The sequence below is a fragment of the Durio zibethinus genome, chromosome 28, assembly GCF_047325235.1.
Source record: "Durio zibethinus cultivar Kanyao isolate XHJ-2024 chromosome 28, ASM4732523v1, whole genome shotgun sequence".
In the NCBI taxonomy this organism is placed as follows: Eukaryota; Viridiplantae; Streptophyta; class Magnoliopsida; order Malvales; family Malvaceae; genus Durio; species Durio zibethinus.
In genome coordinates, this window is record NC_143189.1 from 1075586 (window position 1) to 1102638 (window position 27053).

General features: G+C 36.5%; 6 protein-coding genes across 9 annotated transcripts; 3 read left to right on the forward strand and 3 right to left on the reverse strand.

Moving 5' to 3' along the window:
• Positions 1 to 2347: 2347 nt before the first annotated feature.
• LOC111280958 (cytochrome b561 and DOMON domain-containing protein At5g47530-like) lies at positions 2348 to 7269 on the forward strand. The gene is made up of 3 exons (XM_022868511.2): positions 2348 to 4302; positions 4823 to 5077; positions 5269 to 7269. Exons 1-3 carry the CDS (start codon positions 3694 to 3696, stop codon positions 5599 to 5601), a joined length of 1197 nt encoding a protein of 398 aa, XP_022724246.2. The 5' UTR covers positions 2348 to 3693; the 3' UTR covers positions 5602 to 7269.
• Positions 6985 to 7546, reverse strand: LOC111280959 (cysteine proteinase inhibitor 5-like). Its single transcript, XM_022868513.2, has one exon. It carries the CDS (start codon positions 7463 to 7465, stop codon positions 7106 to 7108), a length of 360 nt encoding a protein of 119 aa, XP_022724248.1. The 5' UTR covers positions 7466 to 7546; the 3' UTR covers positions 6985 to 7105.
• A 1379-nt stretch (positions 7547 to 8925) lies between these two features.
• On the forward strand, positions 8926 to 12560 carry LOC111280263 (F-box protein CPR1-like). Of its 4 annotated transcripts, none has more exons than XM_022867479.2 (4): positions 8926 to 10344; positions 11190 to 11265; positions 11402 to 11444; positions 12158 to 12560. In XM_022867479.2, exons 1-2 carry the CDS (start codon positions 9251 to 9253, stop codon positions 11227 to 11229), a joined length of 1134 nt encoding a protein of 377 aa, XP_022723214.2. In that variant the 5' UTR covers positions 8926 to 9250; the 3' UTR covers positions 11230 to 11265; positions 11402 to 11444; positions 12158 to 12560. The 4 variants fall into 4 exon arrangements, with proteins under 4 accessions (XP_022723214.2, XP_089612927.1, XP_089612925.1 ...); XM_089756801.1 differs by having other exon boundaries at positions 8949 to 10344; positions 11190 to 11259; XM_089756799.1 differs by having other exon boundaries at positions 9107 to 10344; positions 11402 to 11434; positions 12158 to 12296.
• A 784-nt stretch (positions 12561 to 13344) lies between these two features.
• Positions 13345 to 18826, forward strand: LOC111281049 (E3 ubiquitin-protein ligase UPL5-like). The gene is made up of 3 exons (XM_022868609.2): positions 13345 to 15395; positions 16988 to 17577; positions 18273 to 18826. The coding sequence occupies exons 1-3, from the start codon at positions 13559 to 13561 to the stop codon at positions 18534 to 18536; spliced, it is 2691 nt and encodes an 896-aa protein (XP_022724344.1). The 5' UTR covers positions 13345 to 13558; the 3' UTR covers positions 18537 to 18826.
• Positions 18827 to 19449: 623 nt separating this feature from the next.
• Positions 19450 to 20999, reverse strand: LOC111280264 (uncharacterized). Its single transcript, XM_089756802.1, has 2 exons — positions 20842 to 20999; positions 19450 to 20197 (listed from the first exon to the last, which is right to left on the reverse strand). Exons 1-2 carry the CDS (start codon positions 20854 to 20856, stop codon positions 19778 to 19780), a joined length of 435 nt encoding a protein of 144 aa, XP_089612928.1. The 5' UTR covers positions 20857 to 20999; the 3' UTR covers positions 19450 to 19777.
• A 1868-nt stretch (positions 21000 to 22867) lies between these two features.
• LOC111281071 (uncharacterized) lies at positions 22868 to 26657 on the reverse strand. The gene is made up of 8 exons (XM_022868655.2): positions 26436 to 26657; positions 26242 to 26335; positions 25778 to 25897; positions 25629 to 25677; positions 25188 to 25287; positions 24990 to 25051; positions 24794 to 24852; positions 22868 to 23293 (listed from the first exon to the last, which is right to left on the reverse strand). Exons 1-8 carry the CDS (start codon positions 26585 to 26587, stop codon positions 23189 to 23191), a joined length of 741 nt encoding a protein of 246 aa, XP_022724390.1. The 5' UTR covers positions 26588 to 26657; the 3' UTR covers positions 22868 to 23188.
• Positions 26658 to 27053: the final 396 nt, after the last annotated feature.

The window sequence follows — 27053 nt, forward strand, 5'->3', positions numbered from 1 at the left end:
AAAGTTAATGCAGGGAATGGGGACTTAATGACAAAAACGTTATTAGCGAATTAATTGTGTAAACGAATTATACATAAAGGTTTGAGTTAAAATTTACTATCCTATTCCTGGAATAAAAACCATAATGATGATTAACACGTAAGTAACATGCACCATGAATTCATTCATTGTTGATGTAAACAGCTTGATTTGTCAGGAGCGTCAGATAGCAACTTCCCAACCACTCATTCAAACATGGTAGATAGATACTACACAGTGGATTTAGCTTTATTAGATTGCTATTTTACCAAATCTGCATGCCAAAGAAGAGATTTGGTGTCGGCAGCAGTGACTCGCAAATAATTTTTTCTCAAAAACTAGATCCTGTTAGATAATTCCTACTTTATGGCCGGTGTTGACTGAAATCTGAATCAATTCAAATAATCCTGTTTTGTTTATTAAACTTCTCATTGAAAAGTAATTTGTCTATTCTGAGAGGAAGATTATCCGCAAGCAAATTAATTACTAGTTGACTAAAAGTAGGTAAAAATATGTGGCATTTACCTGAGCAGTGTGGGAGCAGTGACCAGGACGGCTGATGGATGCTTTTGAAAAAGCAATTGTCCGGGAAAAATAAAACGAGAATATGTGATGGTATAGAGGTGGGCAAGGGACAATGACTTTTGGGAGGGGAGGGCCCCATCTAAACCATGGACATAGACATGGCTGAGCCAATTTTTCGGTATCCAATAGCCAAATGGGCGGTGAACAACGTTGCATCCCATGCATCTGTAGTCCCCTTGGTTTAGCACTCAGTATCAACCTTTCGGCTTAAAGCAATGTCCGATGTCAGTTCTTCTTTGATATCGGGTATTCCTCGAATTTAGGCAGAGGCCCACCTGGTCTACATCGGGCATGGATCTTTTAGGCCAGCTCAGGCTCAGGGTGGTCCACTAAATTAGGCCCGAAGTTTTTGGCTAGGCAATGGTCCAAAATGTTTCTGCTGATTATATCTGATTATGTGAGACCAACAACTCCCAAAGTGATCTGTAGCCGCGGTCTAAATGTGGGCCTTTGGGGCAACATCCTTGATTGATGGACTCAACTACCTTGTGTTTTAGATTTGAGACATTTGAGTAGTCCATATTTATGGTAAATTTTTTTATCTATGAATACAAATTTGAATTTAATTTATTAAATAGACAGATACATACATTTGTCATCAAATCAAACACTCAAGTTCTCTTAATATGAATTTTTTATAAAATAAAGTCCTTATGATAATAAAAATAAATGACGAAAGTTAGCCTTATGCGATGGGTGCTCAACGTATTGAGAGTACCCGTTTGGAATGAATTTTTTCTTTTTTTCTTTTTGAAGTTGAATAATATGCTTGCCATGAATAAAAAATAGATTGGACCAAGCTCCAAACGATTATCTTAGGCTCGCCAATATTAGAGGGGGAAAGGGCTCATGAGAAGCAAAGTTTTCCGCAAGGGAGAACAAAAGTCCAAATACATTAAGGAAAGCTATGATATTCTTAGGTTTCTTGAAAGTTTAGAGAAGTCATAGTGATAGAAAAAAAAGAGAGACTGTAGATTAGCAATAAAATAGAAGTGGTGGTTGAAGAGTTGGAATCTTTGGGTGTCCAAAGACTTGCACAAGATTTATACGAAAAGCCCTTTAACTCATTTTTGGTCTAAATACAAAGACACACTACCAATCAAACGAATCGCCAATTTTTTTGTTTCAGATTATCACCTTTCCGAGTAATAAGAAATGGCCAATTAATATCCTAAGATTTTAACTTAGATTCGCATTTGTCGCAATCTCACCAACCTCATTAAAGATTGAAGGCAATCCTTCATAAGCTAAGTAAAATATAAAATCTAATTTCTTTTGGTTTAATCAGATACCCAAGCTTTGACGCTAGAGCAAGACTATATGTTTTTACATAATTAGATTGATTATTGTTATGATTTGGAAGCCCCGGTCCCCTGTGTTTCTCATACTCCATACGTCTATTCGAGCTTGTTTTTGTTCGAATCCTATACTTTCAGTTGATTGTTTTCAACTAATTCCCAAACTTCATTAAGGGACGAGGGTGGAGTTGGTGGGGCGGTGGAAGGAAGCAAGGAAAGGGTTAAATGACTTCTGATGATGATGATGATGAAAACCTTAACAAATGGCGCTGACATGCAAAAACAGATATTCTCAAATATCAAAACTAGCTAGAAATAGCAAGTTATGGGATTAATAGAGAAAAAACCAAAGCAAACCTTGTTGAGGGATTGTTGATAAAACACAGCATGGCAGTTCCTTTTCAAATTTCAGGAAGGGCAGTTTTCTTGAATCTTTGAAACCTTTACATTCACATATATAAGACTAACGTATAGGCATATGCCATATGCTGGATTTATTATTGGCTACACATTTTTTGAATAGAAACTTGTAAAAGCGGCCTTGCCAAAGAATTTCGTACTCAGAAATTATCTCAGAGCAACTTGTTTTATTGTTTAAATTACTAGTTGGTTTGACTAAGGAGATTAATCAAATAAGTACATGTTAAACTAATTTAGTATGGACTTTCTAAAATGAGAGAAGAGGCTAATGGAGAAATGACAAGAGCAAACCAGGACAAATGCAGATGCTGGTGGTGGAGTGGGTTCCCCCTCGAGCAAGGATGATCAAGGTAGTTGGAAGATACGTGGCATATTGTGCCATAATGAGGCTGGTATAAAATGGTAAGGATAGGTAAGAGTCGTTTGACCAGGGAAAAGCATCTCTCCAAACTCATACCTAACCCCAACAAATCCTTTCTCTCTCTGTGGGATGGTCAGGTCTTGGAACTGCGAGTTTTGAGGGTTCAAGCTTTTGACTCGTTTACGGATGGTCTCAAATGCTTTAACAGAGATTGCCTTAAACCATTAATTAAACTCTCGCAAAGCTGGCTAGTTTGACAACGGGTTTTTGTTTGAACAATGGAAATTTTCAAGCATTAAAAACAAGAGATCAATGAAAACTAAGCTATTTTATGGGCTGAATACATATATAGAGTATGCAAACTAAACTTCATTTTTAAGTATTGCTTAGTCGATCGAGTTGACTATTTGTTCCACTCGATGAATTGTGATTTTTTCTTCCTGAGAACTATGAATTGTAACTCAGAAATAAACACATTGTAGTACTCTTACTCTATATCATGCGATATACATGTATGACATATTATTACATGTGGCATAGTTGGGGGTCGTGACTCGTGAGGGCTGCATCAGAACATCTATTCCCCCGACTTGCATGAAAGTTGGAACCTATTGAAAGACACAATAAGGAACTCTGGTCATTTCTTGTTTAAGTTGAGTAAGAGATAGTGTGAAAAGAGTGATTTCGGGGAAAGAAAAAAGAAACATGTATATATTGGTAGTAAATTTAGTTCTCAATTTGTTTTCTTAATAAATAAAATATACTAAAATATGAACTTAATTTCTCGAACTTGAAGTTATCCAAATCCAACATATGATAAAAATTTCACATTCATATTGATCATCATCACGTCCCTCTTATATTAACCCCTCTCTCTCTTCTTCCCCACAAAGCATTATTATTTCCATCTATTCCGTTGTCTTGGAGATACCATTACCAAAGAAACTCTTCCTATCATCTGTCAGGGAAATATTTTGCAGTGTCTGCCAGTTGAAGGGAGCTGGTCTCACCATGGCAAGAATGTTAAAACTATCTTTATCTGTGTCCCTTTTTATGTGCTTGATTTTATCATCCTATGCACAAACTTGTGCCAAGTACGCGTTCTCTAGCAACCGCGTCTTCAGGTCATGCTCTGATCTTCCTGTCTTGAACTCTTTTCTTCATTATAACTATGACTCGTCAGGAAAGCTCGAGATTGCCTATAGGCACACAAGGATCACGTCCTCAAGATGGGTTGCATGGGCCATAAATCCAACCTTAACAGGCATGGTTGGATCACAGGCACTTGTTGCCTACCAACAGACCGATGGAAGCATGCGAGTGTACACATCACCCATCACACAATACCAAACCCAGCTGCGAGAAGGTGACCTTAGTTTTGATGTCTCAGAATTGTCCGCAACGCATGCAAACAATGAGATCATCGTATTTGCTACCTTGGGACTTTCTAATAATGGCACTACTCTAAATCAAGTATGGCAAGAAGGTTCCCTTTCTGGTAACACCCCACAGATGCATGCCACTTCTGGTGCTAACGTTCAGTCGATGGGCACCTTGAATCTGCTTTCTGGTGAGGCTAGAACAACTGGAGGGGGAAGCTCAAGACTTAGAAAGCAAAAGGTAAGTGAATGACTTTTAGCTTTACTTTTCTTGTTTTGTTATCTTATCTCTGAAGATTCAATTTGAATTACTGTTGCTTAGTTATCGAGAGATTGTTTGTTTTATAACGATCACTTCTGTTTCTAGGCTGCTCGGTGCTGACTCTGTTTCTGAAGTATTTACTCAATTTCATGGTATTCCTTAAGCGTATAGCATTAGTTGTTGTTGACAAGAAAGCTGATTCAGGGCTTAAGGAAGTTTCTTGTGCTAGAATTGTCGATCTTATTTAAAAATGGATAGGTTACAGTCCAATCAATATTGGCATTACGCTTGCTTTACTTATAACATACGAAAATTACCCCATGATCTTGCTTTTATATTTTGAGATAAAAGTTTCATTTCTTCTGTTTTATTTGCCTGTAGGTTTATCCTGTTCAGATGTAAAATTCATTGTTTAAAAATGCAAATTATAAATAGTTATTTTTGGCAATCAAATTTAATCAACATGACTACTTACATATTCCTTGCAATAAAATTTCAGATTCACGGGGTGCTAAACACATTCGGTTGGGGTATCTTGATGCCCATCGGTGCTATAATAGCGAGGTACTTGAAGGTATTCAAATCTGCTGATCCTGCATGGTTTTATCTGCACTCTTCTTCTCAATTCGCAGCCTATGTTGTGGCCGTTGCCGGATGGGGTATGGGTCTCAAACTCGGCAGTGAATCTCCTGGTATTCAATTTGATGCCCACAGAACCATTGGGATTATCCTTTTCTGTCTTGGAACACTTCAGGTACTCAGGACACAACCAAAAACAATACCAGATATATAATCTACTCACATACATACATACATACGTACATACATACATACATACATACATACATACATGTACGCACACACACACACGTTAGATACTTAATTTGCAATTATTTTCTATTTTGGTAAATGTAGTTTACTGACACAGTTATGATTTGGATTTAGGTATTTGCTTTGCTTCTAAGGCCAAAACCAGACCACAAATACAGATTCTACTGGAATATCTATCACCATTTAGTGGGATACACTGTGATAATCCTTAGTGTCATCAACATATTCAAGGGATTCGACATCCTGAAACCTGAGAGGAAGTGGAAGAATGCTTACATTGGTGTCATCGTGGCTTTGGTTTTCAATGCTGTCATGTTGGAAGCCTACACATGGTTTGTTGTGGTAAGGAGGAAAAGGTCAGAAAGTGCAGGTAAAATTCCGCATGGCGTCAATGGTGCAAATGGAAGTGAGGTTAACGGCCATGGTGCTAGGCCACAGCAGGCTTAGAAACTTTGCTCGATATATCTTCTGGCCTCCATGGTGGTTTTCCTGTTTCCTTTTTTTTCTTTATGTCTTACTCAGACAGGCATGATGTTGGACGGACCCTCAGTTATATTTATGTATGAGATTGTCTGAGGGAATTCAGGATTAGAAGTTATTCTTTCATAGCCTATAAGTAGTTCTAGGAAACTCTGGTTGTACATTGTATTCTTCATGCTTGAATGAGACTTTTCAGTAAATGTTCGAAGAGACCAAAAATCATTGCTGGGCTTGTATATTAAAAATCCTAACAAAAAGCTACAAAGTTGCTTGATGTATCATATCAAGTATAGGCAATTTCTGGCTTTCGTAGATTATCAGTGCTGCCTCATTGCGATTGCTGCAAAGCCTAAACAAATGCATCTTTCAGGAATGGATTTGAAGCAGCAACTTGTGGAGATGTAAACAAAAAACATCAGTGGTCAACATTAAGTATAAACCTTCAAGCTTCAACTGATTCTCTATGTTGGTCCTAACATTAGATAAACTAAAAACCTTTCAGAAATTTAAGATTGCATATTGCGGAAGGCTGCTTCTTCTGTTTTGAAACAACAGTCCATGTTTATAGACAATTTCATTCGACACAGAAAAAAAAATATTGGAGATATGTAAACCATTTTGTTGTAATTATTAATTACTGGAAGTACCTTCGAATTCGAAAAACATAACAACGAGAAACAAGCATTGGAAACCACAAATTTAGAGTTGAATCAAGTATCTTAGTGAGTTTTTCTATCTTCACCGCACCTGTCCCTCTCCCCAAAAACCAGCTGGTTTGTCTTTTTCCGTCCACATACGTTTATGTCAGCATTCATATGTAACGTTGCGAATTACAGATAATGATAAACTACGATTCTAAGAAATAGGAATATAAAGAGGAGCCATCGATAAATCTTTTGGTTTTGATATTGCTGTTGAAGAAGCTTATATGGCCATTAATGCTGCACCTACGAAGGTAGGTAGGAAGCATGGAAAATGGCGTTCAAATTGTCAAACTCATGGGAAGATACAGCTGTGGCAAAGGCTAAAATGATGATTTAGGAGTGAAGTTTAATGATACTTTTAATGGTGATTATGGAGTTGAGTCCATAAACATATAGGTTTATAATTGTACTGATTTTTTGTTTAGATTAAGGAGTAAAGCGATCATTTTGTAATATTAAACAGTGTTAGCTAATTTATTTAAGGGACAAAAGGTTTTTTTTTTTTTTTTGTAATATTAAACAGGTATCAGCTTTTGATGCTTTGAAATTCTTTTAACATGTAGTAGCATAGATATTACTATATGAGAAACGAAACAGGGAAGAAATAAAAAAAAAAAACAGGCAAAGCAAATTCGCAATCTAAAAATTTGAAACTGGTAACATCCCAAACCCAAATTTATTACTTACTAAGATTTTTTTCTCCAATCAGTCTAACACCGAACAAAAAAAGACATGATGAACATAAAATTCATAGATTAGAAATCAGATCAACCCTTGACAGGGTTAAAGGAGGTAAGATTCCTGAAATTCTGCCATGCTTTCTCCCACACGACAGCCTCGTATGCCTTGGTTGCGCTTCCATCAGTCGCCTTCAAAACCAGCCGATAGTTCGTCCCCGCAACTACCTGCGTCTCGCCTTTGATAACCTTCAGCAACTTTAAACTTGTCTTTGACTGCTTGTTATATTCGGCTACGGCGAATTTCGCGATCTCGGTGACGTGCGGGTCCTTGACGTTCTCTATTGGTGTCCATCCTCCGAGGAGAGCATCCTTCCTAGCATCGGAAAAGAGGAGAGGAAGGAAAAGGAGAGCCAGCAAGAGGAAAAGGAAACGGGAATTTCGATGCATTGCAAGTTTGTAACGTTGCTGTTCTTTTGTTTTTCTCGAGTCTCGGCTCTGAGCGTTTGGTCTTTGAAACTGGACCTTCGGCGTTTCAATTCGGGAATTTATAGCTGTTTCGGTATCCGTGAATGTGAAGGTACGTGGGAACGGAAAAACTCTATGAATGTTGCGATTGCCCCTTGAAGTTGATAGAAATCACGGTCAACTCACGCGCTTATATTATACGGTAACGCGGGTTAGCACAAAACTGGCCCCCATCGACATGAATTAGGAAAGGGGGAAAGCGTTAGATTCTGATCAAGAGTGGGAAACACGTGACGTGATCGGAGGGTGAGGGCCTTCGTGAGCAGTGTTGGAAGATTTTGGAAACTGCTTTCTACCATCATGGCATCACGTGAAATTGGCTGGTGGTGAATACTAGTGCCTTAGGAGGCTGTAGGTCGTAGCTAGGATGATAACGACTTAAATTGAATTAAATTTGATATTATTTAATTTTTTAATAATATAAAATTTTAAATTTTATTTAAAATCAAAGAATATGAATTAAATTTTATTGATTTAATTTGATTTAATAATTTTTTAAATTTATTTTTTATTTTTATATATTATTTTAATATAATTTAATATATTTAAATAAATTTAAAAATGAAATAATTATTTTTATTTTATAAAAATTTAAATAATATAAAAATTAATAATAAAATATAATTTGATTTGATTTAGTATTTTTATTTTTATTTTTGATTTGAAATTAAATTAAATTTTAATATATATTTAATATTTAAATTTAATTTAAATTGAAAAAAAATCGATATAAATTTTTTTATTGATTAATATAAATAGAATCAAATGATATGATTTTTAATAATTTTTTATTTTTTTATTTTTTATTTCCATCCCCAGCTGTAACTCACCTTAGATTGAATAAAGGCACGTGGGTGGGGGTAGCCGTTGGCAGGTGGCGCCAACTGAAAAATTAAATCAGAACATAAAGAGTTTGTTTGTTTGCTTTTTTTTTTTTTTTTTTGCCAAGCACAAAGGGCGAGGGGTAGTGTTTTGAGTTGTCGTATGATGATTCTGTTTGGTCACCTTGCTATTATTGTTTTTACTTAAAAGAAAAAAAAAAGTAAGAGTGGTTCTTGTTCATTATGTTATGATTAGTTTTATATTTTAATATTTATCCATTTAAAATTAATTATGACACTTTCTTTTAGCTGTCGCTTTTGCCTAAAGTAATTTTTTTAAATAAAAAACAAATAATAAAAGTATTAATCAACGAAATTTAAACATTATTATAATGTTAAAATTTAAAAATTTTATTTTTTAAATTTAAATTCATAATTTTTTAGTGGAAATAAATACATAACTAACCAGAGTAGTACAGAAACTAGATGCTTAATATATGTGGCATTTTCTATGCATATTCTGGACATTGGAAATCCAATTACTACTACTAATATAAAATTAGTAATTGTTAGGAGAATTTTCATTTGAAAGGAATGACTCCAATTATGTGATCGATGTTTCTTCCATTGGAGTCGATCGATTCATGTAAGAAGACAGATTCGGGGTAATTGGATCTAGAACTTTCCACTCATTTGTTAAAAAAAAATAAAAATAAAATAAAATACCATTGGTTATGGACCATGGTCCATGGACCTTATATGGTCTCGCCGTGTTCATCGGACTTTATCTCTTTCATTCCTTTCAAGTATTTTCTGTTCGTAACCAATACCAAGACCAAAAGCTCGCTCTATTAGTCTTTACTCTTGGGAATTGGAGCCGAAGCAAATGATGGGAAATCTCCCACTCGACATAATCGCCGACATCCTCAGCCGTTTGCCTGTTAAGCATCTCCTCTGCCTCCGATGCGTTTCGAAGCTGTGGCGATCTTTGATCGACGATCCTGATTTCATCAAGCTGCACCTCCGCCAATCCCTCAAATCCCACACTAACCATACACTCATCCTCAAAATGTCCGATCTTCACGCCGCTGATCTTGCTTGTCTCGGTCCTTTCGCCAAGCTCGAACAGCCTTTGATGAGTTACAACCAAGGAATCAAGATCTTGGGATCTTGCAACGGCTTGCTCTGCATAAGTAACATAGTTGAAGACATGGCTATTTGGAACCCCTCCACTAGAAAGCACCGAGTTTTACCTTCTCTCGGTTATTGCAAAGGTTACGTTTACGGATTCGGTCACGACCCGATTACTGATGATTATAAAGTTGTTAAAATTATGCAGCTTGGTGGGGTTGATGGAAAGGCTTTAGAATCAGAAGTTAAAGTTTGCAGCTTGAAGATAAATAGGTGGAGAAAAATTCAAGATATTCCTTGTGTATATTCGTTTCCTGTAGCCGATGGGGTTTTTGCTACTGGAGCTTTACACTGGGTTCTGACTCAAAAAGTTCAACTTTCCGAGAAAAATGTGATTGTTGCGTTGGATTTAGGGGCTGAAAATTTCAGGGAAGTACCACAACCTGAGTACAAAGATAAGATATTTCAAATGAATGTGGGGGTTTTGGGAGGCTGTTTATGTGCGATAGCTAATTATGATCATGTTCGAGTTGATCTTTGGGTGATGAAGGAATATGGAGTAAAAGAGTCTTGGACTAAGCTATTTTCTATTGCAAGTGAAGAGGTGATTGGTTCTTTGAGGTTTGTGAAGCCTCTTGCTTACTCAAGGAGTGGTGATCAAGTTTTGTTGGAACATGATAATATCAATCTCTTCTGGTATGATTTGAAGAAGAAGAAGAAAGTCAATGATGTCTGGATCCCTGGTATGCCCCATACCTATGAAACAGAGATTTGGTTGCAAAGCCTCGTTTCACTTGATGTCAACAGAAGGCAGCACGATGGAGAGGATAATAAGGGTATCAAGAAGATGTAAGCAACCCTTGCCTCCCTTGAAACACAAGAATTTTACCCCTTTGCAGTAACTATTTTCTTAACATACCATATGATCATTTTAGCCGTAGAAGGTAGTTACTTTCATCTAATTAGGGGTACAGTGTCATACAATAAGGCTAAGGCTTTAGTAATTTGCAAATGCTAATCTAAAGTAGTGTTTGGTTTCAGAAAACAGAGCTATTTTCTGTTTTCATTTTTCAAAAAAATGAAAAATATAACTGAAAACGTGATTGGCAATTGAAAATGAAAATAAGCTTTTAGAAAACAAAAATGAAAATAGGTTGAAATATAAAAACAAAAAAAAGATGTTTTTAATTGTGAAAACAAGGGATGTATATAATTTTTTTCCTTAAATTTTGCTAGTTACCATATTTAAACACTTTTAATGTCATTAATTAATAAATATATATTATATTTATAATTAAATGACATTAATAGTAATATTATTAAATATTTTATTTATTTCCTTATTTTTATATTTTAGAAAATAATTTTTATTTTCGTTTACCAAATATATTTTTTAAAAAACAAATAATAAAAAATATTTTTTAGAAAATGAAAATAAAAAATAAAAATAAAAAACATTGAAGTTTCTTATGTTAGGGAAAGGCTGTCTTCTGAAAAGCTTTAATCAACACTATTGGTTTGAACCTAAAACGGTTAGGCCCTATGAAAGGTGGGAGGGTAATATATATTACCATTGGCATTGGCATGCAAAAGTATGGTCAAATAATGGCTCATTATGCAAGTAGTAGTATATTACTCATCATATGGCTAATGGATTCAACTTAGCCTCATGGATCTCTTTTGGATTTTTTCAGGGATGATTTCCTGTCAGAGGGGTTCAAACTAGTGTTATAGTCAGGTGAACAAGGAGGCAGAACATGAGTGGTAAAGGTACTGTAATTTCTACATTGTTGCAGTTGAAATTAATTGTTGATTGTTGCATGCTTATATCTCTATATTTCTTGCTGTAATTAAGATTGTTTATATATAAATATGTAAGATAACTTATGTGTACGGATTGATGCAGGATTGATTATCCCAGCTGAAATTGTGATAAGAGGTGAGATCGAGTAAGTTATTTATGGACTTTATTGCAATGTAGAGGTTGATTCACACCTTAATTTTTTTTTCTCAATCCTCTTGATTACCTCTGTACATTTTTAACTGCTTTTGTTCAATAGAAGTTTAGTTTTGCTATGAACGTCTTTTAAAACTAGCTGATTTAATGGTTTCTTCTGATACATTTCATACGTAGTTTTTCTTACTGTTTATGTGCTTGCAAGCAAACATTGCACAGACGGACAGACCTTTTTGTTAAACTCTGTGAAAAAATGAAGTGCTTTTCTTTTTTAGCTAGCAACAATATCAAATATGAGAAAAAAACGTGCTTTGGAGCATGGAAGATGGATAGCCTTCTTATCCTGGTGGATTAAATAAATTTGATTTTGGTTATAATTTTGTTTCTGTGCTGAACCTGCTTTTTATAAGTTCAAAAGTTTAATGCTATTTGTGATCCTTCTAGTAGTTGCGTAGAAAAGTTCAGTTGTGGCCTAATTTTGATGGTTTTGGTCGTTGAATAATATGATATGGCTTAACATTTCATTTTGAAACTAACTAGTTCCAAAATGCCAATAAGAATGTCGCACTGGTCTTCTGGAGTTGTAGATACTAAAGTGCTGTCTTCCTTTCTTGCCAGCTAAAATGTCTGTTATTTTGATATCATCTTCGAAGGCTATTCAAAAACATTGATTAATGCTGTGCATCTGTCATGTCTTTGACTCAGACTCCTTGTAGAATTAAGCTGCTGTGTAGACAAGAGGAAGAGGTGAAGTGCTTATTGGAAGAGAAACAGGGTTCAGGCCTTCAAGGTCACTGAAATACTGCATTTCATAACTACTAGCTAGTAGTACGAAATCAGAATGCTTTCTATGGCTTTTGATCTCCTAGTGTTCTTCTCGGCAAGACTATTATACGAGAGATCCTATCATTGGCTCCCAAGTTTGTCTTTAAATGCACTCTCATACTTGTCTGCAACATAGTGGTCTTGCTGGTCCTTTTGGTGAAATTGTGTTGTGTTCTGTAGAATAATCAATGTTTGAGAAATTTAAAACCTTGTTAATATATATATATGCTTGGTTGTCAAAATTTGAAGTTATTTGCATATCTAAAGATGAGAACTTGTAACAGTCTTTGTTCTGAATTTGGATTGTTTACTGGGGTGCCAGCTTACGTGAGAGTTTGTAACAGTTAAAAGCATGTACTCGTTTTGGTTATTCAGTGTCCCTCTTTCGAGACCGACAATGTTGACTTTGTTGCCACAAAGAAGGGTGTTTGCTATTTATCCGGCTGCACTGTTATACACTTGGTTAACCTTTCGCTGTGCCAACGTGACCTCAACCTCATAAGAATAGTGCCACCATGCCACCACCTGTAATTGTCACGCTCCATATTTCAAATTCAAAATATATATATTAAGTGAAAGAGGATTTATATTTGTAAACCTAAGACCAATTATTCACTTAGATTTTTAAAAATTAATTAGTTTATGATATGTTTATTCAGCTAAAAACTCAATCCATCCTTTATTTATCTTGCAAATGTTAATCAAGCACTGCTAATACATAGTAAATTCATTTTACGATTTGTGCCATGAGTTTTTTTTTTTTTTTATCAATATGTTTTTATAGTTTTGAAAGCTTCTATTGTAATTAGGTTGGAATTAATTTAATTCTTATAATATCGAGTTAATTTTAGAATTCACTCGCTACCACTACTTCACATTGACTTATTGTTAGGGCAATGACATCATCACAGCCGCTAAAGTGATGATAAAAACAAACTTGGTGAGACCGTCCACAGCAAACAATTCCCAGCAACCTTTTTTTGGTAATTTCATATCACAAAGAGTAAAATAGGAAAATTAAAATAAAAAAAATAATAAATAGCGTAAGATTGCAGTCTTTGCTGATTAGCTTAGCCTAGGTGATGACGGCTCTAATAAGTTTTTATAGGCCGATTGCTTTCAATTTCTTCCTCTTTTTTAATCTGCCTTCTTCACTCTCTCTCTCTCTATATAACTTTGCAAGGGTTTTTTTTCTTGTTTTCTTTGTTTGTTGCGGCTTCCTCACCCTCTTTCTCTATGTGGTCTCCCCAACCGTAGCAGGCTGGGGGCTCCCTCAGTCCGATGTCTCTTTTCCAATCCCCCGCCGTTGATCAATTCTCCAACGGCAACGATCACCGCCTTTCCTCCAAGCGCAAATTTGACGATTATGCCCCTGCTTTCGATGATGACCAAGATGACGAGGCTTCCTTAGTCCCCGTCAGGATGCGAAAAGACGATCACCACCATCAAGGCACCCATCCATTCACAGCCGTTCACCCCTCGTCCCAAGACCCAGCATTCTCGTTCTCTACCTCCCTCTTCGATTCCCGCCCTTCCTCCTCCGATGCTCCATCATCATCCGCCACGTGTTCCCCCTCCCGCCTCCAATTCTTCATCCGGATGATCTCGGAGGGCAATACCATGGTGGTCCAGGCTAATTCGGAGGACACCGTAAAATCCCTTCACGAAAGGATTCAAGTGATGACCGGAATTCCAGTGATCGAACAACGCCTAATTTATCGCGGGAAACAGCTTCAGTGGGAGCAATCCCTAGCTGATTGCGCCATTCAAAACGACGCCGGCCTTCAACTCGTCGGCCGTATGCGGTCGACGGACCACCCACAAACCTGGCAGCTCATGGACGACATGATCTCCCTCATTTGCCGCCTTTGCCGAGGAGAAATAGTCCTTTCCTCAACCAAACACATCAAAGATTGCTTGACCAACTTCTTCACAATTACTCCAAAGGACAACAACGACTCTGCCCCTGCTCACTTTCAGATATTTATGGCATCTTCGGCTCCTGCCGCTTTGGTAATGCTTTATATTTCACCAATTAAGGGTAATAAGCAGTGTGCTGATACTTCAATAAGACATTTCTTATCTTCATGTAGGAGTGCGTTATCAAAACAGTTACATTCTTATTGTACACCAATAGTATTAGAGTTTTGCAAGTTACTTAGGAAGGTTGTTAATGAGGATAGTTTGTATGCGTCGTGCCGCAGTACCCTTGGGGTGTTGTTGGAAAGTGTTGGCACTTCCAAGGGTTTAATGCTGCCACCAGAGGTTAAACGGTTGATTGTCATGCAAGAGATTTTCCCCTTTGTCAGTGAGTTGGCTGATAAGTTATCTAAGGATTTGGATTCTAGCGCAGATTCTACCGCCAGTGGGGGACCATTATCGAGTGATGTCAGGGATTTCACAGCTTTCTTGAACCCTTTGCGGTCTGCCATATTTGAGCAAGTGGGGTTCCAGATTGCGATATCAGTTGAGTGGCAAAAGAAGGATTACAACAATCCTCCCTATGGGGAGGAGATTAAGTTTCTTCATGCTATATTTAATGATTTGTTGGATAAAATGGAAAATTGCCTTATTAGAGTGGAGAAAAGCTTTGCTGCTAGAGGAAGCAGTGAAGGTGAATTTCCTCATTTAGGGTGGTCTCAGTATCTTGCCATTTTGAAGGAACTGAATGGCATCTCAAAACTTTATCATGGTGCTGAAGAGCAGTTTTGGAGGGTTTTGAAGAATAGAAAGTCTTCATTGTGTGCCTTAATAATTAGGTTCGCAAGGCGAAATGATGATAATAGGTGGCTACTTGAGCACAAGGATGTCACTGATTTTGAATCCAGGAGGCATTTGACCATGATGATGTTTCCTGAGGTAAAAGAAGATTATGAGGAATTGCATGAGATGCTAATTGACAGGTCTCAGTTATTGGCAGAATCATTTGAATACATTGCTCATGCCAAGCCTGAATCACTACATGCTGGTCTATTCATGGAGTTTAAAAATGAAGAAGCTACTGGTCCTGGTGTACTGAGGGAGTGGTTTTTCTTGGTGTGCCAAGCCATATTCAATCCAGAGAATGCCCTTTTTGTGCCTTGCTCAAGTGATCTTAGAAGATTTTTTCCTAATCCTGGTAAGCTTACTCTGAACTTCTGAACTTCTTTCACACACTATACTAACTCATGATGATGTATTTCTCAGTCCTTGTTGTGCAAGAGAGATATGGTTTTCAAAGCTCATTGTGATATATATGAGATAATTACTAGTAATAATAATATACTTCTGATGCAGTTATTAGATTTTTTAAAGTTTGTGGTTTTTATCCTTTTGATGGAGAATGAGAACAGAATGAAGTTAGAGGGGCTTGATAAGTGAAGAGAAATGAAGACTCTTTTCCTGCTCACTTTATATGTCATTTGTCTGTGCTTGTGTCCCCTTGTATTGATATAAACATGGACTTAGGTAGTGGAAAGGTAAAATTCTTGTGGATTGCCCTTTGCTACTAGTACTGGTTATTTTAGTTGCAGGCTCTGGCATGGTTGAAAGCTACTAACTCGTCATACGATATGCCTTGATAGGCAGAAATAGTGCATTAAAATTTTGCTTTGCAGACTTTAAAAACAAGTGAAAATTATTGATACTTTGATAGATGCATAGTGTACTTTGTAGATTTTCCTAATGACATAAAGATGCATCCTCATAGTCCCATTAAGTGTTAAGGAGTTCAAAGCAACCCTGAATTGTTCACTGCTCAATTTTCTTCCTATACGTTCTCTTTTGGTAAGTGGGACCTATGATTTATTTCCAATCTTGATTGTTTCTCAATATGAACTGATTCTTCTGCTAGAATCCTCAATATAAGCTTTCACTAATGAGTCATTCAGGCATTTTAGATCTCTAGTTTTCATTGGGTTTTGGGCTGCTTTAAGAGCAGCTATTTCCTTTCCAAGCCTAAGCATGATATTCTATGGAAACAAAATGAGGCCTTCCTGTTTCTCTCCCCACTGTTATGAGCTTCTTGTTCTGTTGTTCCCTTATCTTGCTCAATCTCTGCAATTTAGGCCAAATATCTAGCACACAACATGATACAAGTGGTGATACAAATGTGTCTGACACATTGGACATAGCGCATTAATGTTAAACCATCTCAGTTTGAAATCCTCCCAAAAGCTATATGTCATCACTATTAAGCAAAGGCAGCAGCCAATGACTAGCTTGAGTTTTGATGTGAGAACGAGGGAGAAAGGAGAATGAAGCTAGAACGGGAAACAAGCAAAAGAGAGAGAGAGAGAGAGAGAGAGAGAGAGAGAGGAGATCTAAGATGAAAAGAAGAGAGAGAGGAGATCTGAGATGAAAAGAAGAGAGAAAGGAAGGCTTTGAATCTGGTGGAGATTGAAATAATTTATTCTTTTTGAGATTTCTATAATTGTTGGCTAACCTCAGTACATGATCAAACGTGTCTGCTTCTCCATTGGATTATGGAATTGACATCAAGACATTGATTCAATTTTTTTGGCATTGTCACTGAAACCTAGTTCTGCTTGTTGCTTGCATGAGAATATTCATATAACTAGGTTCCCTTTGAAATGTACAGTTATTGTTCTTATTTTCTCATATTCTAAAAGCATAGTCTGCAAAGACCCTTTAATACCTTGCCAGTTACATGGATTTCCTTCTTACTCTGACCCAGTTATATGGTGCTTATGTGTTTTCTTCGATATGCAGCTTCTGGGGTGGATCCTTTGCACCTTGAGTATTTCAGTTTTGCTGGTCGTGTGATTGCATTAGCATTGATGCATAAAGTGCAAGTGGGTGTTGTCTTTGATCGTGTATTTTTCTTACAATTGGCTGGAATGGAAATATCTTTGGAAGATATACGAGAGGCAGATCCATGCTTGTATAGCGGCTGCAGGAAGATTCTGGAGATGGATGCTGAGTTAATTGATTCAGATATGTTAGGACTGACATTTGTTAGAGAAGTTGAGGAGTTAGGATCCAGGAGAGTTATGGAGCTCTGCCCTGGTGGGAAAAGCATTGTTGTAAATAGCAGGAATAGGCAGGAATATGTTAACCTTCTTATTCGAGATCGCTTTGTAACATCTATTTCTCAACAGGTATACCATTTTTCCCAGGGATTCGGCCATATTCTTTCTAACTCAAGTCTCCAGAAGTTCTTTTTTCGAAGTTTAGAGCTCGAGGACCTTGATTGGATGCTATATGGAAGCGAAAGGCCCATATGTGTTGAAGATTGGAAGGCACATACAGAGTACAATGGCTACAGAGAAAACGATCCTCAAATAACCTGGTTCTGGGAGGTATGGACATAGGGGATTGTGTTTTAATCATGCCAATATCTTGGTATCCCTTTTTTTTAAATCTATTTCTTTTCTATTAATTTTTTGTGCTCCTTGTCACATATTCGCAGTCTTGTTTCAAAAACAGGAATATATCTTAAATTAAAGAAACATTGTCAATAATGCTACAACTAGTTAGAAAATTCCATCCATAGCCTTTACTTCTGCCCTACCTCTTTTGTTGGCTTGAGTTGTAGCAAATCACAAGCTAGGTTTGCATATATGTGAGTAGATTCTTACAGATTGTGGATAAAAAGTTGAAGTGCACTAGATAGTAATTGAGAGACTACCTCAGGAGGCAAGCATAAGTCCATTATGTTCTTGATTTTTATGAACCGACTATTAATGCCCAGGAAGTAGCATGTGCATGATTTTTCAGCTGTGAAAAGTATTCCTGTTAATACTAATTGAGGTTAAGGCAGTGATGAAACTGTTGTTAGATGATTGCTTTAGTAGTTTAGTTTTTGTCTGCTTGGATAACGACATATTTAGTAGTAGCATATTCTTCAGGCCTTGACATCAACCATAATTAATAATATCATAGATAAAAGCAAAGTGATGATGTGGGACATGTGCTATTACTTAGTTTTATGAACCTATGAGCTCTTACTATTTTCTCCCAATAATTTACTTGCTCAAATTAAAAAATGTTGCAGATTGTTAGAGAAATGTCAGCAGAGCAAAGAAAGGTACTTCTTTTCTTCTGGACCTCCATGAAGTATCTTCCTGTCGAAGGTTTCCGTGGTTTAGCCTCTCGGCTTTATATTTATAAGTCCTTGGAGCCCCATGAGCGTCTTCCTTCTTCTCATACCTGCTTTTACCGGTTGTGTTTCCCACCATATCCCTCCATGGCTGAAATGCAAAAACGCCTTAATTTTATTACACAGGAACATGTCAGCTGCAGTTTCGGTACCTGGTAAAACATTAGTTGGTTTTTGACTGCACATAAGTTGTACAGGTTATAGGATAATATCATCTGCCTTTTTTATTAGACTCTATAATTAGGTGATTTAGCTAATTATCTTTCCTTCAAGAAATGTCATTGCCTTTTTCTTTCTCTTCTAGAAACTGTTTATTTCGGTATATCATAAATAAGTTAGGGAGATGGAAGGATTGCTCGCTTCCATCCCATGGACTATGCTGGCTTCAGCTACAGAGACAGCTTTCATGTAATTACACAGTCGTGCAATGACATACAGACTTACAGAAAGCCTCTAAATAGTGTTCAGTTGCATATCTCAGAATTATTTTTGTTTGACTTACAATATTGGAATATCTTAGCGCCTATCCTACTAAATAGCAAAGTTTAGGCAATTCTTTCTACTTGAAATCTGCTTAGTATGGTGTAACAGGTGATAGAACTCGGAAGGGTATGGTTTCATTTTTGTTTGAAACCACTTGCAGAAACGAAAGAAAAATTCATGAATGTTGAAATTGTCATGCTCTGCCTGCCTTTGCCATCAGCTGAAATCCTACAAGCAAGAGCATTAATCAGAGGTGATCTGTTCCCAAACTACACATTCGTATCAACTTGACGTTAATCATTCATGGTGTTTCTCTATGATGTCGACGAAAGTTTTAACAAAGTTTGTTTGTGATATAGATTCGTCAACGTGAACGGGGATTTGAAATGGAATATTAGATCACGTGATGATTGGCCTTTCTTAGACTGAGCAGCAGTAGCCTGCCCAACAAATTGGAATCCCTTCATGATGATAACGACGTGCATAAACTCGGACTTAGATTCAACTTATGCTTGAAAAAAAAAAAGAAATAAATACAAGGAAATTAACTTCAAAAATAAGATTGCCTGCTAACACGAAGAAGTAATACTTTGAAGAAGGAAAATAGTATATATGATTAAACAAAAATATATTTTATTATGCATATATAGATATAAGATCTCCTCACACCATATCAAACTCATCATGTTGACTCTCGGAACCCAAACAATACATACATCCACCGGCATGTAATGTATGCATGTTGACCCATTTGTAAATTTAATACCATATACCAAAGAAAGAAAGAAAGAAAGAAATAACATTCTCCATGGTTATAATAAACAATAATAATAATAAAGGCACCTACTTTAACATGCTACCTAAAAAGGCAGCCCCTCAAACTTTGCCACCTTCCGTATATATAGTCGCTCTATTCCTCAGACTTCGATCTCAACAGGAACTTCTTCTGCATTTTCAGCTGCCTTTTCCTCCTCAACTGCTTTCTCCTCCTCTGCTGTAGGTGCTGTTGGTGCTTCCACAGTGGGCTCTGTGGTCTCTACTTTGGCCTCCTCTGCAGCTGTTTCTGGCTTCACCTCTGGAGTCTCTTCCTTTGTCTCTTCTGCGGCTGGCTTCGCTTCCTCATCAACCTTGTCTTCTTCTACAACTTCTTTGGTATCAATTTCAACAAGAACTTCAACTTTGGGAGCTTCACTTTCCTCTGCAGCCAGGGCATCTGACGTTGTTTCTTCTGGTTCTGCTGTCACTGACTCAGCCGCTGGCTCCTCTTTTGGTGCCTCCTCAACCTTGGTCACCTCTGGTGTCTCGTTCTCTGGCAATGCTGTTGCAGCTGGTTGAACCTAGAAGGCCCGAAAGTTATTTTATTTCCGATGAAGCTAAGAAATCTTTAATTGATCATTGAAATCAATGATCAACCAAGATATTAATGTTTGTTTTAAATGTGAAAGATAGTTCATGTTACTTTCATTGATCATCATTTAGTTTCATTCCATTACTGAACACAAGGGAAAAGGATTAAGAAACTAGCTACTGAAAGATATATATGATCCTGCCCTATGATCAGTTCAGCATACTCAAGGCGTTATTACCTTTGTAGAAGAAGCATGAGTTTCGAAGGACGAAAATGATATCACTGACTAACTAAAAGACAAGAATAATGATCGCCATCAAGTTGTGCAGTTGATTGTTTATTATCACAAGATTAAAATATCTAAATTTAAAATCTGCTCAAAAAGCCCAAGATGGACTCTATACCGTTGAAAGTACTCTAAAACAATCAGCTTATTATCAAAGATAAGATATTGAACAAATGAAGACTGATCCATTTCGTTTGAGCAAGATCAGGTAGGATTCTATATAACTTTAAGAAAAAGCTTAATTGCAGATTGCTCGATGGAATTAATTGATGATATATCATAAGATATCCACCAAATTGAGTTCGATGAGAAAAAAAATTGAACCAAAATATTAGTAGTTTGATTACCTCAACACTGGCCATTTGGGAATAAGCAAAGGAAAGTGCAAGGGAACTTGAAGAAAAGATAGAAAAGAAAAAATGAATATCAGAGATGAGCAAGAGTAGAGTGGTTTGAGTGTAGTGAATAGATGATGAATGTGAGAGCTATATATAGGAATGTAAATGGGTGGTTTTAATTAAAAAAAAAAAAGAAGAAGAATTGGAAGAAAGAGAGAGAGAGAGAGAGAGAGAGAGAGAGAGAGAGAGAGAGATGAAGAGAATAAGCATTTGAAAGAATCATGGCATGTCACTGATAAATTTTTTTAATCAATAAAGTATAGTATTAATTAATTAGATGAGATTTGTTGGTGTAATTAAATAAATAAAATTATGAACAATGGCATATGGTGGAGGCCATTTCTCCGATCAGCATCATATATTTCTTTGAGTGGGTTGCTCTGTATAACTATCATGCTTTCATATTCTTGTCTAGCTAGCTATTAATTTCTTTTGCTTTAATTTTTGTTCAATCGGGTATGATGAATACACTTACCTTTGCTTGAAATACAAAATATATATATATATATATTATACACCACACATAAAGTTAGATTTTATATAAATAAATCAATTAGACATTTTCTTTTCCTAAAAGAAACCATTTCTCACTTTTCCTTTACAGAGTAATTTGTTGATTGATTGATCTACACAATAGTATAACTAATAATAATGAAATAGGTGGATTTTATTTTATAGGGAAACAAAACAAAAGGCAGGCATGGCATTGGCAACAACAAAGTCTATGTCGGTGGTAAAGTAGGGAGGGACCCACATCACAAACGACAATCATTGCCATCATAAGGGCCCACTCTCCAACTTTTGATTTGAAAAATTGCTGCCGTGGCCTACTTTTCCAACCACCCCTTTTCCCAGATGAAATTTTTGTGGGCCCCCGTCTGGATGCTTTCCAGGTAGGAGTATCGTGACACTATCCCCATCTTTCTTCCCTCTGATTTGCCACGCATGATCGCAATCGTTCATCTCATAATGTCCTCCTATAAAGCCACCACCTCCTCCTTCCTTTTTACCAAAACACCCTCGGATAGTCCCATGCCCATCAGAGTTCCGAGGCTAACTTCTTCAAAGTTTACCGTGACTTTATGTTCTTGCAACTACAAGTGCTACTACTAGTAATAATAAGGACCCACGAAAGAGTCTGAGCTGTCTTACAAATTGGAACAGGTTACATGTCGTATTCGATGCCTGGGACAACCTAAGACTAGTGTTTGGTATTTTTACCCGTTACTGATTATTGCCGATCCTGGAAAACGTTTGGTGTGAGCGGCCCACATAGGTGCTTTGATTGATGTGATATCGGTCATTTTAATGGGTTAGGGATGGTTAATATTCTTTGAGATTCTTGTTGCGTTTCAAAATGCTGTCCCTCTTGGCAAAAGACCCTGTGGCTTTGAAAAAGCACCGAGGACGAGTGGCCATCGACATCATCGATGCTCAAAGTTAATGGCAGTGAAATTGGATGATAAAGCGAAGCACTAGTTACATGCTTTTGTTAACAGTTGGAAAAAAACAAAAAAAAAAGGCACCAAAACCTTCATCAGTCAAATTATTTCCCTCTCGGCTGCTCAAAGAGTTAATTTAAACTAATCGGCCTAGACTGGGCCAAGAAAAAGAATTATGGCCATTACCTTTTTGAAAAATGACTTGACGACAAGGCTGTAAACAGATTTGGTTCTTTCTCTTCTTCTGGGGAGGGGGACGGGTACGGCTTTTTCTTTTTTTGATCAATTTTGCAATCAAGTTGGCCCGCTATAAAGGGCTCTGCTGGCGATGAAGAGAGCCTTTGACAGGTTCTAGGCCAACAAGGTATAAAAAATAGCTCCAGTTTCGGGCCACCAGTAAAAAGTCAGCCTAATGCAATAATGTCTTGAGTCTAGAAGAATTCAGACAATATGACGATGCTTACTAGTTAGTTATAAATTTCCTTAAAATTCACAAAGGCGAAAAAACATAATAAGAACTAAACAGTAGGAAATAAATGATCCAATCAATGGTCCTCTTTGCTTTACGAGCATTCTCTATATCTCCTTTTTTATCCCACAGAACAAAAAAAAAAAAAAAGTGCAAAAGTCTTCCTCGACAGTAGGTTTGGCAAACAAAGATTCGACATAAATTAATAAGCCATACAAATAGGACGGTGTGAATTTTCTTCTTGCTTCTCGTTGAACTGGAATATAAACTAAAGCCTACACATGGTTTCTACAGGTATTTCATCTTTTAGAGTTCAGTAAGCTTGTCAGATGAAAACTTCAATTGAACCATACCTTTGTGACAGCTGTTTATATGCTCCTGATGTTCACCTAATGAGTTTTTTCAACACTACTTCAGCCCGATGCTCAAATTTAGGGAGTGCCCATTCATGCTGGACAATGTCAAGACCGTCTTTCTCAGCACTCAGGCTCTGCCAAGAATGAAAATTAAAGAATTAGGAGGCATGCAAGGTCGAGAAATAAAAATAGCAAACCCACAAGTGAGCCTTAACTTGTAAAAGTTAAGAAATAAACAAGGATTTTTTAATTTGAAATTTCTTTTCAAGATGCTTTACAAATTTAAACCATATATCAACCAAATAAAAAATACAATGCCTTCCACAATACCGCTACTATCACCAAAATAACAGTTTGGTTGATCTTCATTGAACTAAATTTGCATGCAGTTATTATCATTTTGTGATCAATTTGGCCACATAGCAAAGTAAAAGGGAAGGGGGGCACAACCAGGAGACAGTGAGGAAAAGCATTGGCTGAAATTCCTATCCAAAGATTCTCAACAGGTAAATATCAAATCCCAAAAGCATGAGAGGTTTCTAAAGTTATGAAGAAAAACTAAGCCCTCGCCTAAAAAGTCGGATACTCATAATAATGCCTCAAAAAGAAAGGGCAAACATAAATTTTCAATGAATGAATAGAACTCAGTTATGATGAAGAGCCCCCACATACACATCAGTGCAAGCCTCTTTGACTCTGGCAACCCAAGCTGCACGGACATTAGAAGAACAAAAGATTGTGGCAGCACAATAGAGGGTAGTGGCGCTGATGGTGGCAATGTTGGGTCCATCATTGTGGGAATGGAATGCCCACTTCCCCATCTGAACAATTTTCTAATTGACAAGCTAGTATTGCCGCCAACCTCAAATAATAAACAAACAACTGGCCAGCCCATGGCAATAGCAATCATATTTCCCTTGGCAAAAAGGCTTAACATCCACTTGTCTCCCACATTTTAGGATGACAATAATAGATGTTATCCACAAGCCATTCTCCTAAGAGATCTAAACAAAGAACTCCTTGTCAATAAAAAAATTGGCAAATGGATACAATAGCTAACATCTTTGGTCTCCACAATCTTGTGGCAAAGGAGGCTATACAAGTTACATGCTCAAGAACTGAGTCAAATCAACAAAATGACTTGGGGACGAGTAGAAGATATTGTCATAAATGTGTGTGTGTGTGTGTGTGTGTGTGTGTGTGCATATATATATGTAAAAGGCTGCAACCACTTGTTGCCTGTAAGACCAATTAAATTCTACGCACAAGGATTCTCTGGAAAGCAAACCACTCAAGTTCTGTGGCTGCTGCCTATAAGAACTATAATGCCCACTCATACCATTTAAGGCGTCATTCTAAACTTATCAGCTGAGAAAACCCTAAGAAATCTACTTAAGTCGGTGCAAAATGATTTCAATTAGCATAAGACCAAAGTGTTAATAACATAAGTCTCAAATGAAATAAATTAAGCTAATTTTCTTCCTACACATGTTACTTAAGGAAAAAAATCTCCATTAGAGATAAAGAACAGGTTTATGAGGAATATAAGACCATGTAAAATTATATTAGACATGTGAAACTTGTAAGACTTCTTGAGCCTGCAACACCCAATGAAGAACAGATTGAATTAATACCTTTGTTGGATCAAAGCCAAATCCACTCATCTGCATCATACGCTGTGTATCATCCATTGCTGCAAAAAATAAAAAATAAAAAATCACAATTTACATGATGAAACCCTACAAATAGATGATAAATCCAAGAACCAGAGGAAGTGCAGATGGCAATCTAATATAAAAGATAACAGGAATTTCATGATCCAATACTAACCATTTTCCTCTCCTAGAATCAAACTAAATAAACCCCTCAAACCAAACAAATTGAGGAAATACCTGGAAATGAAAGAATTTGTCAACAATTGGTAATATTAAGACAAGATAGTCCTTGAAAAATTGAAGAGCTCAGAGAGAAAAATCAATTAAAAGAACTCATATGAAAAGCTTCTTGCATACAAAATTAAAACAGTACCATGAGCGGCTACTAACATAGCTCACATCAACTGTGCTAAGGTCAATTCCATTCTGCAACATTGATCTGAACCTTTGAGTCAATGGGAAGGGTATTTTGGCTGCAAGAGAGAAAGACAGCAAAATAGAAGAGGCAATCACATTTCCATTTACCAATAGTGCAATAACATCAATAAATAAAAATCTCAATAGCACTAATATGATCAGTTAAGTTAGAGTTTTGGCTTCAACACAACAAAAGATTGTGTCCATCACTGTGTCACAAAGAATGAAAAACAAAACAAATCCAAGCTAATAGGAAAGGGGTTAACTTTGGCAAATTCATAACATTAAACACATGGAACCAATTTCGTAAATAAATCTGCAAATTCAATCTCAAATGTAGCATTAAAAGAGATATACTCAGAAATCTTGGAAGTAAAACAGTAATAAAGAACCAGACCTGCAACAAATCCAGAGAAGAAAAAGTTGACCCATGCGAAAGTGAGAGTCTGACAGTAACAACAAGTTTACACAAAACAGTCAATTCTCTAACATGAGCAATAACACTAAAGCAGATGAACACTAGAGGTCCATGCACCATAAAAATACCTGAGGTATAATCATAGAGAGGTTTTTCTTCATCATGTCCATAGCCATGTTAGGGTCAGAGAACATTTGTGCTTGCGCATTTTGAGCCTGGCCCTTGGGGACAAACAGTAATCCATTTTCCTACAAAATGCAATAAAATTACGTTTAGTTTCTCCTATTCTAAGATGAATATATATGTAAATGGATTATTTTCATCAATTTAACTTGATTTTTAACACCCCGTTAAGCTTAATATCAGCTGTAATTCACCGCTTCTTGAATAGTTGCAATTTAATTCCAAAAAAATATATATAATAAATTGATGGAAGTCTAATTGCAAACACTTGATTATTTATGGTTAATGAGCAAGCGGCTAACAGTAGAATAAAGCTTTAAAAAAAAAAAACACAAAATTCGAAAATAAATAATTACTAGCATAAATATTGGTAATAGAAGTTTTAAAAGAAGAAGAAGAAAAGGCAAACCTCATTGTTGAAATAAACCCTACGAGAGCGAAACGACTTGGGAGGGATAAAATTAGCACCAGCTCGCAAATTCCGAGCCCTAACAATTACTTGCCTGAAAATAGAAATTCGAAAATCAATGAATCTGATACCTATGTATATTTATCGAAAATTAAAAAAAAAAAAAAAAAAACAAAGAGTTGTGAGAGACGTGCCCTTCCTTGACGATCTTAAGATCGGGAACTTGAGAGGAGCGCATAAGCTTGGAGACAAAGTAGCGGAGGATGCCGATGAGGACCATCACCACTGATAGAGGTATCAGCACCCAATCCCTGATCGCCGTGTCGAGCACCAGATCTTCCGCCATCGCTCTTTTGCACCTGCGAGGGAAACGAAGACTTTGGCTTCTGTTTTCTCTCTACTTTTGCTAGTGTCGTATCGCTTATGTGGTTTTTTTTCGTTTTGATTGGCCCCTCCCCCTCAATGATGCCGTTATTATTATTATTTTTGTTATTATTATTATTATTATTTTATATCGGTTATTCAGTCATTCACTGATTTACCAGCATCATGCATTTATGATTCTGCCCAAATGTTTAAAAATTATATAATATGGCCCCACAACTTTTAATCTATATAAAAAGTTTAACCAAATTATCCTCTTAAGATTTTTTTGCATGTATATATTAAATTGTAATAGTTATAATAAAAAATCATTAGACTTTAAAAAAAAAAAAAATGTATGATATTCCCAATCTCACTTTTCCTTGCATTTTAAATCTATAATTATTACATATATATATATATGCACACACATATATATAGTTGAAGTT